The following is an 18,749-nucleotide window of genomic DNA, read 5'->3' on the forward strand; positions in this document are numbered from 1 at the left end:
AAAATGACTGACTGACTGACACTAAACTTTTTAGTTTGTTATTTCACAATAGTTAATGTTGCAACATTGCAGCTCCTGAGGCCTGGGTTCAATAATCCTTGTGTGAGTGTAGCTTTCACATTCTCAGTGTGTCAATGTAGGCTTTCTTTGACTACACCAGTTTCTTCCCGCACAGCAAAAACATGCAGGTTAGGTTGATTGGTCACTCTAAATTAGCCTTGTGACGGACTGGTACATTATGCATGATCCCGCCTAAATATTTTCCAACTCCTCATGTGTTCAGCTAACACATGACTGTTTAAATTTGTTACTGGTTGAGTACTTCAACTTTTAATACTTTTTAATTTATGCAATGTTAACTTCAGTTTTTACTAAATTTATAGTCAATCACTTTCTGTGGTAAGTACATGATACAACAGTGAACCTCATTCTGGCTTTCCACTAAAGCATTGTAAACTTTAAATTTCATCTCAGAGGGATTAAATCAATGACATCTCCTTGGGAGTCCATACATTATTTGCTGCTCCCGTGTCATGCTGACGTACTGGAAGCATTGAACTCAAAGGTCAGCTAACTCATTAGTCACAGCTTTCTGGAAATTTTCCACTGGTTCTATTAAAAGTTCTATCTGTGGGAATATATTCCAACAGAGTGATTTCTTTGACTGCCAAAAGCGAACTTCCAGATAGCATTTCTCTATATTTGTAGAGAATCTACATCGACTTGTTGGACCCGTTTTCTCAAAAAATCTAATCAGAAATTTGTCAGTTATTACCATAGAATGATTGTCACCTTATGAAACACCAGAACGTTGTACAAAGAGAAAGTCAGTACTGACTAGAAAGCAAAAAAAAAAAAAGAAAGAAAACTATCTTGCAGTGAAAGCTGTGCAAGTGCTGACACCTAGTGGGTAAAAACTATAGGAACTAAGAACTTGCTTCATTGTCCATATGAATTTATGACAGCAAAAGAAAAATTAAATTCCACACTGAAAAAAAAATAGAAATTATCATTAGAGACTCAGTGTTTCAGCTCTCTAGCTTTCATCACGTGTGTTTTCAGGGTTGCTTAATTCAGTTTAAGTCAGAGCCTATTTCAACAGTATTAGCAGCAAGGCAGGAACAAAACCTGCCCAGAGCACACGTCCTTCACAGTGTCCAGTCCACAGGCTTACATTTCTACCCATGGTCAATTTAGAATCAACAATAAAAGAAAGCTTGATATTTTTCAAGTCAAAGTGATTTTGTTACAATTATGGGATTCATTATTTTCTCACAGGAAATTGCATTCTTAAGTGAAACATTTTTTTTTATTAATTTTGAAAATATTGTTACTGTTCATACAGTTTAATATGGGATCTATAATGGCATTTCTCCAAATATGAAAAAATAGCCTTACAGTTTTTCTTTGAAGTGGCAAAAGTTTCATTTTCATAAGACATTTCCTGCTGCCTTTTTGAAGTATGTTTATAAAAACAAAAGGAATTTGGTAATAATAAATTTTATCACAAGTTTTTGGCACTATTTTCCAGAGGTAAGGATACATTCTTGTTCACATACTTCTTCACAGAGGCTGGCGTGGGTTGACTTTTCTTGTAAATAAGGAAATAAAATAGCACAAAACCATGCACACATCTGAAGCTGTTTATGGTGACATTACTAAAATGACTTGAAAATGCACAGGAAGTGAGAAAATAAAAATGTTTAGAGATTCCATCAACCCCTTATGGTAATGATGAATTGATGCAGCTTCAGGATGCATGTTTTTCTGTTTTCGCCTTGTCAATTTGGGAAAGGCAGTAATCAAAGTCAAAGAACAGATAGAAATATATACCAAAGTTGTTCTGGATGATACAGGTATGGGTTCTGTCACTAAAGTCTTATTGGAAGTGCCTTTTACTCCTGCTAATACAAAGGGATGTGCCTGTTCTACCATGAATGAGGAAAGGCAGAGAGAATTATTTTCAAAAAATAAGGAGATGGAAGAGACTAAATCAATGTCAGTAATTGTGTTCAAAATACACGAAGCTGAGAAATCAAATCCCAAAAACCAAGAGACCAAGCCCAAAGTGTTAACCAACATCATTGTCAAAAAACAAAAAAAAATAAACTGTTTTCTTTGAAGCCAAACACACTTCCAACAATGCAATCATTTATTTTATTGTGAATTCAAAATCTTGAATGGCAGGAGTAGCACACTAGCATCTTAAATATTTTCCAGGGAGTGATGGCAGGATGCACAACCTCCTGACGTTACATGATGGCAATGGCAAATGTTGCTATCTGTGAAATGCCGGTGACCATGATAGACAAGAGTAAAAAGTAATAATAACACAAAAGCAATGATGATAAAATCCATTGGTTATACAAATAAGAAAAAACAACAAAAATAACCCAAACTCGTTACAGTGTCAAAAGGCAGAACAGAGGAGAAACAACTTTAGAAAGAGGCCAAATGGCCAGAGAAGTCAAAAATACCAATAGTCAAAAATCTAATTCACTTAAGTGAAAATCAGCATCTAAAAAGATCAAGCAATCTAGATGCTATCTATACTTGTTTTCCCATAATTAAACTACAAAATAGGTTTGTTTTGTTTTCTATGTGACTCCAATACTCAGGTAAAGTCCACACTGCAATTTTTAACATGCAGTGTGTGATATAGTTGCACAAAATGGCAGTGTGCGATTCCAAGACTAGTGTCATAAGTGAATGAATGTCATCAGCATAAACAACATGGCCGTTATGATACAAAATTAACACAAAATAATGGTTCCCACAAGAAAAATAAAAATTAATATAACACTACAGTAATGACACCAATACAATGCATAAATATTCAATAAACTCACAAAAAATGCAAAAAATTAGAAGTAGAGATTGCATAACTGAGATTATAAGAATGCTGTGATGAGGATAAATGTATCCTTATCTTTACAGTCACATGTATCACTGGTATAAAATGACAATGTATTTGTCTTAATTTGTTTATTTGTGACTGAAATTAATATAAGAAACAGTGGAATGTATTTAAAAGGGAAATCATACAATAAATTTACTTTTTATATGTGTTTATATGTTTTATTAATGTACTATATGTTAATTTAAAGATGAAAAAAAAATGGAAGCACTGATGATGAATGCCAAATGACTGAGAACAGAATGCACTTTAAAGGTTGGGAATTGTTAAAAAGAAAACAGAAAATATCATGGATTTGACCAGAAACTGGCAGTTTAATGGCTTAAAGATTAATTAAGTTAGGGGTTTCATTTTGAAGATACAGTATAAGAGAATGGTAGAATCTCTGTTAGTGCTGTTGGATTTTATGATCTTTTTTTCTTTATTGTTCCACGTTATACGTTAGATAGAAAAGAAATTAGATTCATCTTCTTCTTTCGGCTGCTCCCGTTAGGGGTTGCCACAGTGGATCATTTTTTTCCATATCTTCCTGTCTTCTGTATCTTCTTCTGTTACACCCATCACCTGCATGTCCTCTCTCACCACATCCATAAACCTTCTCTTGGGCCTTCCTCTATTCCTCTTGCCTGGCAGCTGTATCTTTAACATCCTTTTCCCAATATACCCAGCATCTCACCTCTGCACATGTCCAAACCAACACAATCTCACCTCTCTGACTCTGTCTCCAAACCGTCCAACCTGAGCTGACCCTCTAATGTACTCATTTCTAATCCTATCCATCCTCGTCACACCCAATGCAAATCTTAGTATCTTTAACTCTGTTACCTCCAGCTCTGTCTCCTGCTTTCTGATCAGTGTCACCGTCTCCAACCCATATAACATAGCTGGTCTCACTACTGTCCTGTAAACCTTCTCTTTCACTTTTGCTGATACCTGACTGTCACAAATCACTCTTGGCAGTCTTCTCCACCCACTCCACCCTGCTTGCATTCTCTTCTTCACCTCTCTTCCACAATCCCTGTTACTCTGTATGGTTGAGCCCAAGTATTTAAACTCATCCACCTTTGCCAACTCTACTCCCTGAATCCTCAATATTCCAATGACCTCCCTCTCATTCAGACACATGTATTCTGTTTTATTCCTACTTACCTTCATTCCTCTCCTATCCTGTCTAGAGCATATCTCCACCTCTCCAGGGTCTCCTCAACCTGCTCCTTATTCTCGCTACAGATCACAATGTCATCAGCAAACATCATAGTTCCCTGGGACACCTGTCTAATTTCATCTGTCAACCTATCCATCAACATTGCAAATAAAAAAGGGCTCAGAGCTGATCCCTGATGTAATCCCACCTCCACCTTGAATGCATCCGTCACTCCTACCGCAATCTTCACCACAGACACACTTCCCTCGTTCATATCCTGTAAAACTCATACATACGGTACTTCTATGCCACTCCCGACTTCCTCATACAATACCACAACTCCTCTCTAGGCACCTTGTCATATACTTTCTCCAGGTCTATCCTTCTGGCCTTCTCTATACTTCTCAATCAACATCCTCAGAGCAAATATTGCATCTGTGGTGCCCTTTCTTAGAATGAAACCATACTGCTGCTCACCTCCCTTCTTAACCTAGCTTCCACTACTCTTTCCCATAACTCCATGCTGTGGCTCATCAATTTTATCCCCCTGTAATTACTACAGTCCTGCACATCCCCCTTATTTTTAAATATCGGCACCAGTATACTTATTCTCCACTCCTCAGGCATCCACTCACTTTCCAAGATTCCATTAAACAATCTGGTTAAAAACTCCACTGCCATCTCTCCTAAACACCTCCATCCTTCCACAGGTATCTCATCTGGACCAATAGCCTTTCCATTATTCATCCTCTTCATAGCTGTCCTTACTTCCTCCTTGCTAATCTGTTGAACTTCCTGATTCACTATCACCACATGATCCAACCTTCTCTCTTTCTCATTCTCTTCATTCATCAGCCTCTCAAATTACTCTTTCCATCTGCTCAACACACCCTCCTCGCTTGTGAATATGTTTCCATCTTTATCCTGTATTACCCTAACCTGCTGCATATCTTTCTCAGCTTGGTCCCTCTGTCTAGCGAATCAGTACAGGTCCTTTTCTTCCTCCCTAGTGTCCAATCTCTCATATGCCTTTCCTTTAGCCTTCACCACCTCTCTTTTCACCTTACGCCTTATCTTGTTATACTCTTGTCTGCTTTCTGCATCTCTCTGACTATCCCACTTCTTCTTCGCCATCCTCTACCTCTGTGTATTTTCCTTTACTTCCTCATTCCACCACCAGGTTTCCTTTTCCTCCTTCCTCTGTCCAGATGTCACACCATGCACCCTTCTAGCTGTCACTCTTATTTACTTCTGTTGTAGTTGCCCACCTGTCTGGCGACTCTTCACTGCCACCCAGTACCTGTCTTTCCTCCTCCCTAAACTTAACCTTGCAGTCTTCTTTTTTCAGCTTTCACCATTTGATCCTTGGCTCTGTCTTCATTCTCCTACTCTTCTTGATCTTCAGCTTTATCCTACAGACCACCATCCAATGTTTCCTAACTACACTTTCCCCTGCCACCATTTTGCAGTCTTCAATCTCCTTCAGATTGACTCTTCTGCGTAGGATATAATCTACAGGTGTGCATCTTCCTTTACGCTTGTACGTCACCCCATGTTCCTCCCTCTTCTTAAAATATGTATTCACCACAGCCATGACCATCCTTTTCGTAAAATCCACTATCATCTGACCTTCTTCATTCCTCTACTTGACACCATACCTACCCATCAGCTCCTCATCTCCTCTGTTTCCTTCACCAACATGTCCATTGAAATCCAGTCCAATCATCACTTTCTGCCCCTTGGGTACACTATCCATCACTTCATCCAACTCACTCCAGAAATCTTCTTTCTCATCCATCGCACATCCAACTTGCGGGGTATATGCATTTAGAACATTCATCATCATACCTCCAATTTCCAGCTTCACAATCATTACTCCGTCTGACACTGTTTTCACCTCCAAAACACTGTTGACATACTGTTCCTTCAGAATAACCCCTACCCCATTTCTCCTCCCATCCACACCATGATAGAACAATCTGAATCCACCTCTGATCCACCTGGCCTTACTCCCCTTCCATTTAGCCTCTTGCACGCACAATACATCAACCTTCCTTCTCTCCATCATATCGGCTAACTGTCTCCCCTTACTAGTCATATTGCCAGCATTCAACGTTCCTACCCTCAGTTCCACTCTCTTTACCTTCCTCTTCTCCTCTTGCCTCTGGACACATCTCCCCCCTCTTCTTCTTCTTCTTTCGACCAACAGTAGCCCAATTTCCCCCAGCACCCTGTTGGCTAACAATAGTGGTGGCGGCCGTTGTTAGCCTGGGCCTCGATCAATCCAGTATGGAAATCTGTATTGATCTGGCAAAATTTTACACCAGATGCCCTTCCTGACGTAACCCTCCCCATTTATCTGGGCTTGGGACTGGCACAAAGAAACACTGATTTGTGCATCCCCTGTGGCTGGGTTAGATTTGTCTACTTTATAATAAAATAAAAAAATCTCTTTTCTAGTGTTTTGCTTTTTTGATAAGATAAAGATAAAATAAAATGTCTGAATATTAATTGTGGGGGTGGATGCCAGCCTAGCAGTTCCATGAAGGTTAAAGAAGCATTTGTGACATACTGTAAAGTTCAGGATGACAGGCACTTCAGGCAACCAAACCTGAAAAAGCACCTCACCACATGCTCAGCCAAGGGACCTGGAACTGCTGTGTGAACTTTAAGGTTCGTAAGGTCACCATTGCTTCCAGATCACTCACACCCATGCCTGAAAAAGGGATGCTTATAATAATGGTGTCCCCTTACGCCCAGTGGTTTTTCCTGAGTACTCCAGTTTTCCAAACTCTGCCTTCAAATACAAGCATTATAGGTTAAATGGCAATTCTGTTTTGAGTGACAAACCCGTAAAATGGAATGGTGCCACATCCAGGGTTGGTTCCTGCACTATGTGCAGTGCTGCTAGGAAACACTGTCCTCAAACCTGATTAAGTGGTTTAAAAATACTACGTTTTTTGCATGCAAGCAGCCCTGGGGCGGTCAAAGGCTTTGTTGAACACCTATGCCTCTGTTAATGTGGCATAGTTAGTGAATTCATGGTGACATCTTGGTTAATTATATATCAAAACTCATTTTTTATGGCATGGCACATATTTATGTTGTCTGCAACATCATTTTAAAATACGATATATTTTTCGTGATCAATGTTTTATTAAATAAAGACAAATTGACAGAATATGAACAGAAGCATTTTAAAATAATTTTTAAAGCATAATTTTGAGTCATATAGTTCTAAGAAAAACATATGCAATGTTTTAGAAACATATTTATGATGACTAATAATAAAAGCTTCCAACTCTTTTTGTCCATTTTAGAAGAGCTTCCTTATCTTAAGTGTTCACTTCATACTGTATTGAAGCTTACACCGGTGGCATATGGTAAGATTTTTTCAATATGGCTTCTCAAGAAGGAATAATTTAATAATGTATTATTATTATTATTATTATTTTGTTGTATTTTTTTTACATTGGATTGTCTGATTAATTGAATAATTTCAGTTAGGCTCCTGATCTCACTACTGTTAAATATAATTTTTTAATTATATTGATTTTCACATTTTCAACAAAATGGTGTCAAGTTATGTTCTTATGTAAAACACAAAATATGTTATATGAACAGATGTTGTATAAATTATACATTGCTTGCAATATACTGTAAATGTACTCAAAAGGTCGAACCAAAATAGAAAGGTGCTATTTGGAAGTATTACAATCATAAGTAACCATTCACTGTTCAATTAATTCTATTTAGAAAAGGTATCTAATAATAACATATTGCCAAGCCGTATTGGTATGACATTAGCAGTTATTGCAGGTGATGTATCTAGTTCAGGGTCACTGGCAGAGCCTATCTTGGTAACACTGAAAGCAAGACATAAACCAGCCTTGGAGGCAGCACCCATCCATTTCATAGCAAATTCTTGCACACAACCACCTTTACACTCACATCAGGCCAGTTTGCAGTTGACAGCTAACCTGCCCTGCAAGTCTATGAGGCTAGGTATCTGTGCCAGCAATTGGAAGATTGAATCCTGTAAATGCCAGATTTGATTACACTCCATTGGACTTTTGAGCAAGGCCTTTAACCTGAAATTGCTCTATACTGGGTTTGATGTTAACATGCATACAACCCTGCAACCAGGTCCTTCAGTTTGCAGGGAAAACTTGGAGGTTGGTGGCAGGAGCCACTGTAAAAAAACCTCACACTGTTCCATTCCAATAGAACTAGTGTGGTACTGAAGTGGCACCCATTGCAAAGCTGCATTCAGGTCCTAAATTGAGATCCTGAGGTGGTTTGTTGTGTGGTGGGTGTGGCAACGTGCTGTTCAGTGCATGCTCCCAACCCCTCTCTCTTTCACAGAGGTCGTCCATTCTAATCAAAAAATAATTTTACAGTTAACTGGATAGCTTTCTGTTGTGTTCTCCACAGAGTATAAACATTAAGTAAATTTCATGAGTGTTAAGCATGTTTTTTTTACCTTTCACAAATAGGTTGCAAAGTAGAGTCCTTCTTCCTCAACATTGAAGCAGTTAATACTCACAGAGATAAGCCAGAGGTAAGGGGCCTATTTCTCATGTTTTTAAGATATGTTTCAAACTCCACCAAGTGAGTGCCTTCTGTCTAGGAGTTTTCTGATAACAATTTGCAGGTTTCACCTGTGTTGTTTGTAGATGATGCTGTCATTTAAACTTACATAATTTGTCCATACTTAGGTGACTGCATCTTGGATCAGAGCAGCATTGTCTACTGTAAAGTCTTGATTCTCTCATTAATTGCTTAAACGTTTGACTTAGCAGATAAGTTCAAATACATTGGAGCTTTATTTGGAAATGATAGCAGGGGAGAATGTTAAATTTCCAAGCACACTGGTGTGGCATTAACAGTTATGGATGAAGTATCAGTCAATTATGGTGAAGCAGAAAAACAACACTGCTCACAATTACCTGATTTATTTACATTTTCATCTTCAACTATGACAGACTATGCATAACGACTGCAAAGACATCTTCTATAGATAGATGAGACAAAACTAGTATAAAAAATTAACTACATCCCCATAAACATAGTGCAGGGAGTTTGGGGCTGGTGTGCAACTTTAGGACTCAGATGGCTTGCAATTATAGGAATAAAAATGAGTTCAAAGAGAACATTCAACTAGAGAAGTTAAGGTTGTCTTCCAATGATCCAATATTTAGCAATAATAATTCTAAGTACTTAAGTGAGTAAAGAAAAGAGATACATTTTTTGTGTGTTTTGAAATGCAGAACTCAATCTGTATGACCTCAAACTAAAAGGTTATCATTTAAATGAATTGAAGAAAAAAGGACCAAAATAATACTAAACAGATGTACAAGACAAGACTAATCATCAGGAAAAGGACATGTTTATTTAAAGTCATTGTTGCTAAAGGTATCACCAGTTACTAAATTTAAAGATCAACATGCATTTTCTAACAAAGACTATAATGTGAGGTCAATACATTAAATAAATGCATTCATATGTGAATCTTAAATCTTAATTTTAGCTATTTTTAGGACTAAGCTGAAGTTCACATAATATTTTAAGGCCTGATTAGTGCAGGAATTAAGATTAAATAATCTTTTTCCTAACCACAGTATGATATGTTTAATTCCCTGTCTCAAACAATGTATCACTTATCTATAATAGTGGTTATACAGATTCCATTTTCCCCATACACCTACAGGGTGGATTGTAATTCCTGTTAGTTATACATGCAGTATAACTAAAATCAGACACTTTTCAGTTTCCCTCTTTGCTACGCCTTTATTCATTCTTATTTTTCTTTTCTTTTCTTTTTCATTCCTGTTGTCCCTTTTCTCCCTCCCTGTGTCTTTCAATGTTTTAACACCTCTTCATCAACTTTTCTTGTTTTCTTTGTTTTGTTTGATATTTTGTCTTCCCTTTACCTAATGTGTGTTCCAATGGTTGCTTCATCTGACATATTCCTTATTCTCTCTCAAACCTCCATCTCTGTTATTACATCCACCCTCCTTTATCCCTTACTCTTCTGGACAGAATCAGATTGCTCGACCAAGTGATGCTCCTCTGTACCGACATCGCCGTCCTGTGCCTCTTGCTAGTCCAGCTCCAACTAAAACCCCTCGTCTTGAGGACTTGGGGGAAACATCACCACCATGCAGGTAACGCTGCTAATACTAGACCCACCCTAATACACTCTCAAGCTAGTTTTAAAGCAATGTATACATGAATAATATCTTAAAAAGGACTGTCTACTGTATGGGAAACAAAGTAATAGGGGAGGGGAAATTATCAAATTTAGACAATACCACCACTACCAACTGTGAGAGAGTAAATCCAAATCACTGCATATAACACTAGAATTACTGAAGCCTACAAAAAAACTCATAATCCAGGCCCACCTTAAATCCTTTCACATTTCTCCGTCAGTGTCTTTTGTGTTGTAAATGTGTTGATCAACAAAAGCAGCTAGCAGCCTGCTATCCCATCCCCAAAATCACAGCTCAAGTCGCAAAAGAAGATTATCAGTGCTCAAGTAGTTTATCTAGGAGTGAGTTGCCTAGAATTGTAGAGGGTAAATAATATACTGTATCGTCATTTGGAATACATGCATTTCATGTGTGTTCCGTGTCCACACTATCTCTCCTAGATAAACCACTTGAGCACTGAGAATCTTCTTTGCGACTTGAGCTGTGGTGGTGGGGAGAATGGGATAGCAGGCTGCTTGTGCTGACTGTCACATTTACAACACAAAAGATGCTGAACGAGAGGTGTGAAGGGATTTAAGGTGGGCCGGGATTACGAGTTTTTTCGTAGGCTCCAGTAATTCTAGTGTTAAAGCCTTTACCTCCTGAAGGAGTCTAATGAAGTACTGATGTTACATACAGGACTACAAATGAACACTTTTAGGAAGCCAAGCACAAAAAAACTCTGAAAGGCGTTTGAAACAATCATCTTGTAGTATAACCCATTGTTAGGCTTCCTTTTCATAACTGCCCTAAAAGTGATCCCTTTGTGGGTTAGAAAGAGTTAGACTTTAAATTGCAAGATAAGTGCCAGTAAATTGGCTTCAATTTACTCTCATAATACAGAGCCAAAAACAGAAATGTTCCGTGATGTGATGCAGCAACTGGTTAATTTTGCAAACCAACCAAACATATGAAGGAGACATAATTCACAGTTACCAGGCAATATTGGCTATATGTACATTCAAACAAGACAAATATACAGGTAAAATTCTGTTACAACGAATATCTTTACAACGCAATTTTCATTACAACTAAGTATTTTTGTGGTCCCGACAGCTTCCCCATATGACACGAGTCTATAGAAACCGCGTTACTACAAAGTACATTCAGCAGATACTTTCATTACAACGAAGTGCACAAAAGACCTTGAAATGCCTGAATGAATCATCCACAGAGCAGTTAGTTCTGTGGCCGCAGCTCAGTTGTGTACAATGATCCCCAAACAGAAACACTGTAATTTTTTTTTTCTTTCTTCAAACTTTCCTCGTACTGTTTTTTTTTTTGCCTTTTTTGTTTCCTGCGATTTTCAGTGATACCATTTGCTTATTGCTTGTCAACATTTGAAAAACATCCTTTGGAATTTAACTCATTGTCACCCTCCTATAGAAACGGCAGACACAAAAAAATGATAACAGTTCATATTAGAAAAAAAAACTAACTTTTTGCAGCTCTCGATTGCGGCAAAAAGAAAAAAGATGTTGCCAGGGAATTTGGAATTTTGCCATCGACACTGTCAACTTTCTTGAAAGACAGAGCAAAAACAGTAGACAAATCTCGGGTTGCAAACGTATGTGAACTGCTGCATTTGAAGATGTCAAAAAAGCTGTTTTTATGTGGTTCGTTGATTCTCGTTCAAGAAACGTTCCTTTTAATGCGGCACTCATTCAAGAAAATGTGAGGTTTGTAAACTCTCTTGGGACCTCCCACAACTAGACAGCAAGCCGAAGAGTGTCCCGAAGTGCGATCTCCGCGTCTGTACAGGGCAATAGCAGGCTCACAGATATGCTGCGTCTCTCCGCCAAAGTAAACAGAAAAGATCTCAAGGGGTAATGCAAGGTTAGGAGCACGTAAATTGTAAATGCAGATAACAGGATTACTTGATCACTGACCTGGCCACGACTCTGACTGACTGCTGTGTCGGTGTATAGCAGAGTGGCAGATCACGCTACAATAAATAACTGTGTCGTTCCTGTTTCAAGCTGAATAAAGCTGGTTTTGCTAAAGTACTGAGACTAAGCCTCATGTTTTGGGGTGCAAGACAGGGACTTATAGCGCGACCCCGATCTTTTATGATTTGCTTCTGTGGCGCTTCACTGCAGTGCTGTGAGTCTCCTATTGCCTTGCCCCAGCAACGGACAAACAATCTTCCACAGATGCTGCAACTGGACTTCAGGACGCACTTCAGCGTGAGTGTAACCCACCATTCCTTGTGGTTCATTGTGAATGCACTTGTGGTGTGGTGAGTTTCTCTAGTGTTATTCTGTGCTTTTGTGATATTTTGGATTGTTGTGGCCTTTTGCACTGTTTTTTGACTTTGCCTCTTAAATTTTGAATTGGGACTTTGTTTGCTTTTAGGATTGCCTTTTGAAGGCATTGTCTTCTGTGCCTTTGTGCTCCTTGGAGGTTAGTTTTCTTAACAAAGCTTTTAAAAATTAATATTTTATGTTATAAAGATTATCTGTTGCCCATGTGGGACTATTGATGGTTTTGCGTCCTTCTGGTGGTATTTTGAGTCATTGTTTGGGACTTTATTGCTTAGGAACTCTTAGGTTCATTACACAAAGGATTTTTAAATCAATCACTAAAATGAAAAAATGCAAACCAAACTCAAGAAGACACTAGCGCTAACTTATTTTAACCCAAAATCAGAACAATAAATAACACACAGAAATTTGTATCCACAAATTTGAACACCCTGGTCATCCAAAACAACAGTAATGATGTTACAGTCCACAAATTATGGTTGCCATGAAGTAGAAATCACATGCATTGCCTACAACAATTGACTTCTCTGAGTCTGATGATAGCAGTGCCTAAAAGAAACAAGATGGATGTGTGTCAAAACAAATACAGATTTATATACATTGTAACGAGTGACAAGGCAGGTAGACAAGTCAGAGAAGCCAAGAACGGTTGGATTACCTCCCTGGTAGCCAAGTTTAAAAATAACTCAAAAGACAGCTGCAAACGGCTGAAACAGAAAAACATTATGTTGTCAGGTTCTCTGGCAGTAAGAGCTCAGTCCTCTTGGATAGTCAGTTTTGCATCTGATGCCACCTTCTGGGAGCAAGCCAGCTTTATATTCTGGGGATGGCAAGAAGTTTCTTTGGTGTTGGGTGGGGGTCAGTCATCCCTCTTGGACACTTTTTTCTTGGCTGCAGAGGAGGAAGGAAAAGATAAGGTTACAGTCAGTGCTCCCTATCCTTCCCAGGTGGTATTGCTTACCTCGTCAGAGCCAGGAAAATGGTTTCCAGAGGTACATGCATGACAACATGTAATATGTAAAAATGACAGCAGTAATAAAAACTAAAAGCTCAAAATAAATACAAAATGAATACTGCACATACAAAAATGTTAGAATAACAAGAACAAATAAAAGGAAAACTGCACCTAATATGAAATAAGAACCTGCATAACAGTCTTAAAAGTCATCAACCAACGGTGTTAATCTAAATAAATAGCTGAATGCACTTCTACTGACAATGTGATAAACGATAATAAATAATTCTTGTGTGTACCTTAAACAAGATCAGCAAAAACAATAATCACATTAGGCGGGTCTTCAATTTAAAAGCTCAGTCCCATGTACGTGTGTCTTCTTCTGCATACACTGCTCTGATTTTCTGAAAGTATTTATTTAATAATATTTGGCAAAAGGTACATGCATTTTGCCTGTTATGAGCATTCAAATGGATGACTTGATATGTGGCTTATGTGACTCAAATCATGTGAGATTTTTTCACAGATGTTATTATATTGTTTGCTGTGGTCCAACGTTGGTCACCATAGACACTCATTCTATCAGAAAGTCTTTTAATTCAGTTCTCCATGAAAGCATGAGTAAAAAAAAATTCTCTGCCATCACTATGGGGTAAGTAACATATGAAACATTTAATTTGTGGATGGAGTATTGTTTTACGCATGTTTATTAAACTTAAAACGTTTTTTTTTATTAAATCCTTTCAATATAATTTTTCACATGCAAAAGGTAATTCTACGTGTTTCAGCTGCTGTTTGTCTTAAGGACAAGAAAAGTGTACTTTTGTGAAGTAGGGTTTATGATAGGTGTGCCAGATTATCAAAGACCAATTATCCTGAAGTACAGTACATCTCTAACCACACGAGTCCCACAGCAAACAAACGCACAAAAGCAAATAATGTTGTTTTCTTACCAATTGTGCAAATATTTATAACATTAGTCAGAAAAAGGGTATTTCTTATGTAAAGTATCAAACTTCAGGAAAATTTAGAGTTCTTCCACAAGGAAAAATCCTTCAGAACTTCAAAAGCAGTTTGGAAGCTTAGCTTTATAAACAGCAACCCTTCTGTGATAAATCCTTATCTGGGTATCTGTAATAACATTTTTTGACATTGTTCATTGTTTTAATGTTTTGTCGGTAAAGTCACTGCAGCAGAATTTTGGAAGATTGTTCACTGCTGTCGTCATTGCTGATGGCTGCAGCCTCATAGTTTATTGTAGTAATGCCTATGGCTGGACACTTGAAATGGAGGTCACCTTCCATCTATTTAAGACAGAGGCAACTAGGAAGATTAGTGTCAGGCATGGAAAAGAAAGTAAAACATGTCAGTTGGAGAATTTCTGCTATAAATTATTTTGACCACAATGTCCAGTTTAATATTTTGTTGTAGGTGTTTGGTTTAGTTAGTTCTTTCAAAATTGTTTCTGTCTAATGCACTGAAACACATTACCTTTTACTAAAGTGAGTTAAATATTTTAGTATTAGTGTATATTTAAGAGATGTAAATTATGTTAGTAAAGGATATGTGAGCCAACAAACATTATAATTTTCAGTTGAATTAACATAAATTAACAAGCTTAATATCCAGGTTAGCCAGTTGTCCTATCAGATACCATTCTTTTACCATAACATTTTTTGTGGGGAAATTACAGCTAATTTTTTGGGCTGTGTGTGCTTCCTGATGTCAGACTTCTTTGGTCACCTTAGTGGCAAAGGCGCTATATAGGCGTCGACCCAACACAGACTGACGATAGAGGTGCGTGTAGGAATAAATGAAAAAGTTTTTAAAATTTTTCTTCAGCTGTGGGGCACGTCTTCCCTGTGTCCCACAGGCCCAACACAGTCCCAAAACAATACACAAAGTAAATCACCCCAAACCACATTCTTCTTCCTCCCAGGCAACTTTGTCCTTGTCTTCCCAACTCTGGTACCTAGAGTAGTGGCTGCAGGCTCCTTTTATAGCACCCCCGGAAGTGTTCCAGGTGTTCGTTGACCTACTTCAGACTGTATTTCCGGGTGTGGTTGCAGTCCAGCCCACATGGGCACATTAAGCCATGCAGCTCCCTCTGGCAGTGGCCATGGAGCCCAAAAGGGATGAGCTCCAGTGTTCCACCATTGTGGCCCCGATGCAACCCAGGGGAGCTGCCACCAAGTGTTCCAGGGAACGTAGGGTGTAGCCCATGGGTGTTCCCCCGGATCCAGTGTCAAAGGGGCATCCCGGCCGGGTATGGGACCCAGCCACCCACCACTCCTTTTACCACCAGCATAGGAACATTGACCCAATTCACTGGGACTATGTGATCATGCCAACATCTGAATATGAAATACTGAGAAATTATCACGTAACCGTTGCATAAAGTAGATATTGTCATTTTTTATTTATCTTTGACTCTTTGAATTTGCAGTTATACTCCCATGGAAGATATCTGATACTCTTTCTAGGAATGTCTTTTGAAATGTGCAATGCCTACTAGATAGATAGATAGATAGATAGATAGATAGATAGATAGATAGATAGATAGATAGATAGATAGATAGATACTTTATTAATCCCATCGAGTTTAGCTCTAGGTTTTTTTTTTTACCACAAGTGAGAGTAAGGAGTACATCAAGTAAGCTGATTTGTATTTTCTTTTAAATAAAAAAATAAAGTTATGTCTTTAACTACATTCTTATTTATAATGGTGCCAGACAGTGACAACATGCTGAATTTTGGTCAGACTTGCAAGTACGACATTTACTGTACTACTCTGTAGATGTGAAAATACTACTGAACCAACTACTACTACCACTACTCTTTCTAACATTTAATCATAATTAAGACTGTTCTTTGGACACAGTTTTACATTCAGACATTTTTCTGAGCATTCTAAATGTGTAGGTACATACTAACAGAGGTGAAACTAAGCTGGCAGATTTGGTTGGCTAATGTTTTAAGTGGGTGGGGCCAAAGTCACCTGTGGTTTTGCTTACTCTGGTTACTCTTCTTCAAAGCACTCCCTGAGCAGTCGGTGCTGTGTGTAGCTAATTTCTCCATGCCTGATAGGCCTTTACTTTGAATTATTTACTTTTTTACAGATTTGCATTAATGCAAGGTTATTCAGTCCATTATTTATTAAGTGTAATGTGTGTCTTTTGTCTGCACTTTTCACAAAACTTATTTAGTCTCTTTGAATTTTTAATTTTAGTTTTCAATATCTAAAGAACTAGTGTTCTATACAAATAAAAAATATCAAGAACACTTACTCTATATACTTTAAGCTGAATTCCTTTGACACAGATATTTACAGCATAAAGGAATACCAAAAATTAAATACTGTATTTATGTTTTCCATTGTCTGTTTATTAAATTCTGGATTACTGTTTTGGGAACAGTAGCCTAATCTAGTATAGATGTATACAAGGCATGAACTCATACTATGTGAAACATCTATTCATCATACAGCAAAATACTAGTGTAAAATGTCATTTTGATAAATATTATACATAATATATAACTATAAATAATATATAATAAAGTAGTAACATTACTTCTAATAGAAAATTCAGGCACTAACTTTTATTAAGCATCTGTAATTTTGCTACATGGATGTGGAACATCAGCTCATCATGCAACAAAGTACTACTGTCATAATGTTATTTTGTTATGCATTATATATAATATATACAATAACTATACATGATATATAATACAGTGATAATATTACTGCTTATAGAAAAGTCAGGCATTATTAAGCATCTGTAATTTTGCTACAGAGTTCAGTTGACTTTGAAATTTGGCAAATAACACAAATTGCATTAATGATAGCAATGCTTTTATAAACACTTGAGCCATTTCTTTATGTCTTCTTTCAGAATGTAGAGGTCACTCGGAATCCAGAAGAAGCTTTGGATACTGTGCCAGCTCACATCTGAAGATTCCTGGATTTTCTCATAGAGACTAATTCTGGTGCAGAGAAACATGAGCATATTAGATTATCAAATTGCCTTCTAAACTGGCACCTGGGTTCCATAAGAAATTGTTACACAATATAAAAATGTATACGTAAATGACTTAAAAAGACTGGATTTTATGTCCTGGTGTACAAGGAGGGGAAAAAAATATTTCACTTGGAGAAGTTTGCTCAGTATGGACCGCTTTCAGGAGCATTAGCAGTGGCTGTAGTGCAAAGAAAGTAAGAATTAAATATAAAATGTATGCAATATTAAAACAAGCAATGTCTATATTAAAACAATACTGTATAGAGAAGCAATGAGAAAAGGAAGAAAGTTCACAAGGTTAATGAATATCTTCACCAATGCAATTGACAACAGAGCAAATAGGACCATTTTGGTTTTAATAGATTCCTTTTAAACTCATTAATGACTTTTCTATAATTTATTTCCCCCTTATCGTGTACATAATCAGATAGGATGTATACTTAAATGTGCATAAGAAGTACAATTTTTGAGAAAGATTAATACAGCATTTAAAAAATATTTTTATTTTTGCAATCAACACTAGAATGAACATTCATTTTACAAACTTATTGAAAATAACTGATCATAACAATCAGGGAATTGAAAATGATATTTATTGTATGCTTCATTTACTTATGTTGTGAGGTACTCCTGCTGGAATTGAACACCACTAAATTTACAAACTATGAGTTAACCATAAATTTGCATTTACAGATGTGATGTATAAAAAGAAAATTGCGAAATGAATGATTAAATATTGTAATATTTCAAAAGAAACATTTTACTAAACATACAGCATATAAAGATAAACAGGCCAAGATAAATAATATGCATAAAGCAATTTTTTATTGTTTTATCAAAAAGTAGCCATTTTGTTCTTATTTTTTATTTTAATCAATGAAATAAAATTTTGAGGTTATATGAATGTGTAGAAGTTTACTTTTCTCTGGTTGTGTGTCAATTATATTTCAGTGTGAGCTAAACAAAACGTTTTTCAAAGATATCTTACTGAAGTCTAATTATCACTAAACTGTATGTTTAAATGCCTTGATTTTTGAGCTGGGCTGAAATGACCATGCAATAACTTACTTGTTTCCAATAATGGACTGGTACTCTGAACTGGGATGCTTCTTGCCTTTTGCCCAGCACTGCCAGAATATACTCTGACCAGTACAATTATCTGTTGAAATAAGAAGGTTTGGAAATTGAATGAG

General features: G+C 37.2%; 1 protein-coding gene across 3 annotated transcripts in view; it reads left to right on the top strand.

The window, feature by feature from the left end:
• The window catches only part of LOC114660800 (6-phosphofructo-2-kinase/fructose-2,6-bisphosphatase-like), an 83,471-nt gene extending 65,015 nt beyond the window's left edge, over nt 1-18,456 (top strand). For 2 of the 3 annotated variants that reach the window (XM_051934157.1, XM_051934156.1), the window contains exons 12-15: nt 7,382-7,444; nt 8,558-8,622; nt 10,104-10,228; nt 17,431-18,456. In XM_051934157.1, the coding sequence (XP_051790117.1) occupies nt 7,382-7,444; nt 8,558-8,622; nt 10,104-10,228; nt 17,431-17,437 (260 nt within the window). In that variant the 3' untranslated portion in view covers nt 17,438-18,456. The remainder of the gene's footprint in view (nt 1-7,381; nt 7,445-8,557; nt 8,623-10,103; nt 10,229-17,430) is intronic. The other variant, XM_051934158.1, reaches the window with a different exon arrangement.
• Nucleotides 18,457-18,749: the final 293 nt, after the last annotated feature.

This window comes from Erpetoichthys calabaricus, chromosome 11, assembly GCF_900747795.2.
Source record: "Erpetoichthys calabaricus chromosome 11, fErpCal1.3, whole genome shotgun sequence".
NCBI classification, from domain to species: domain Eukaryota; kingdom Metazoa; phylum Chordata; class Cladistia; order Polypteriformes; family Polypteridae; genus Erpetoichthys; species Erpetoichthys calabaricus.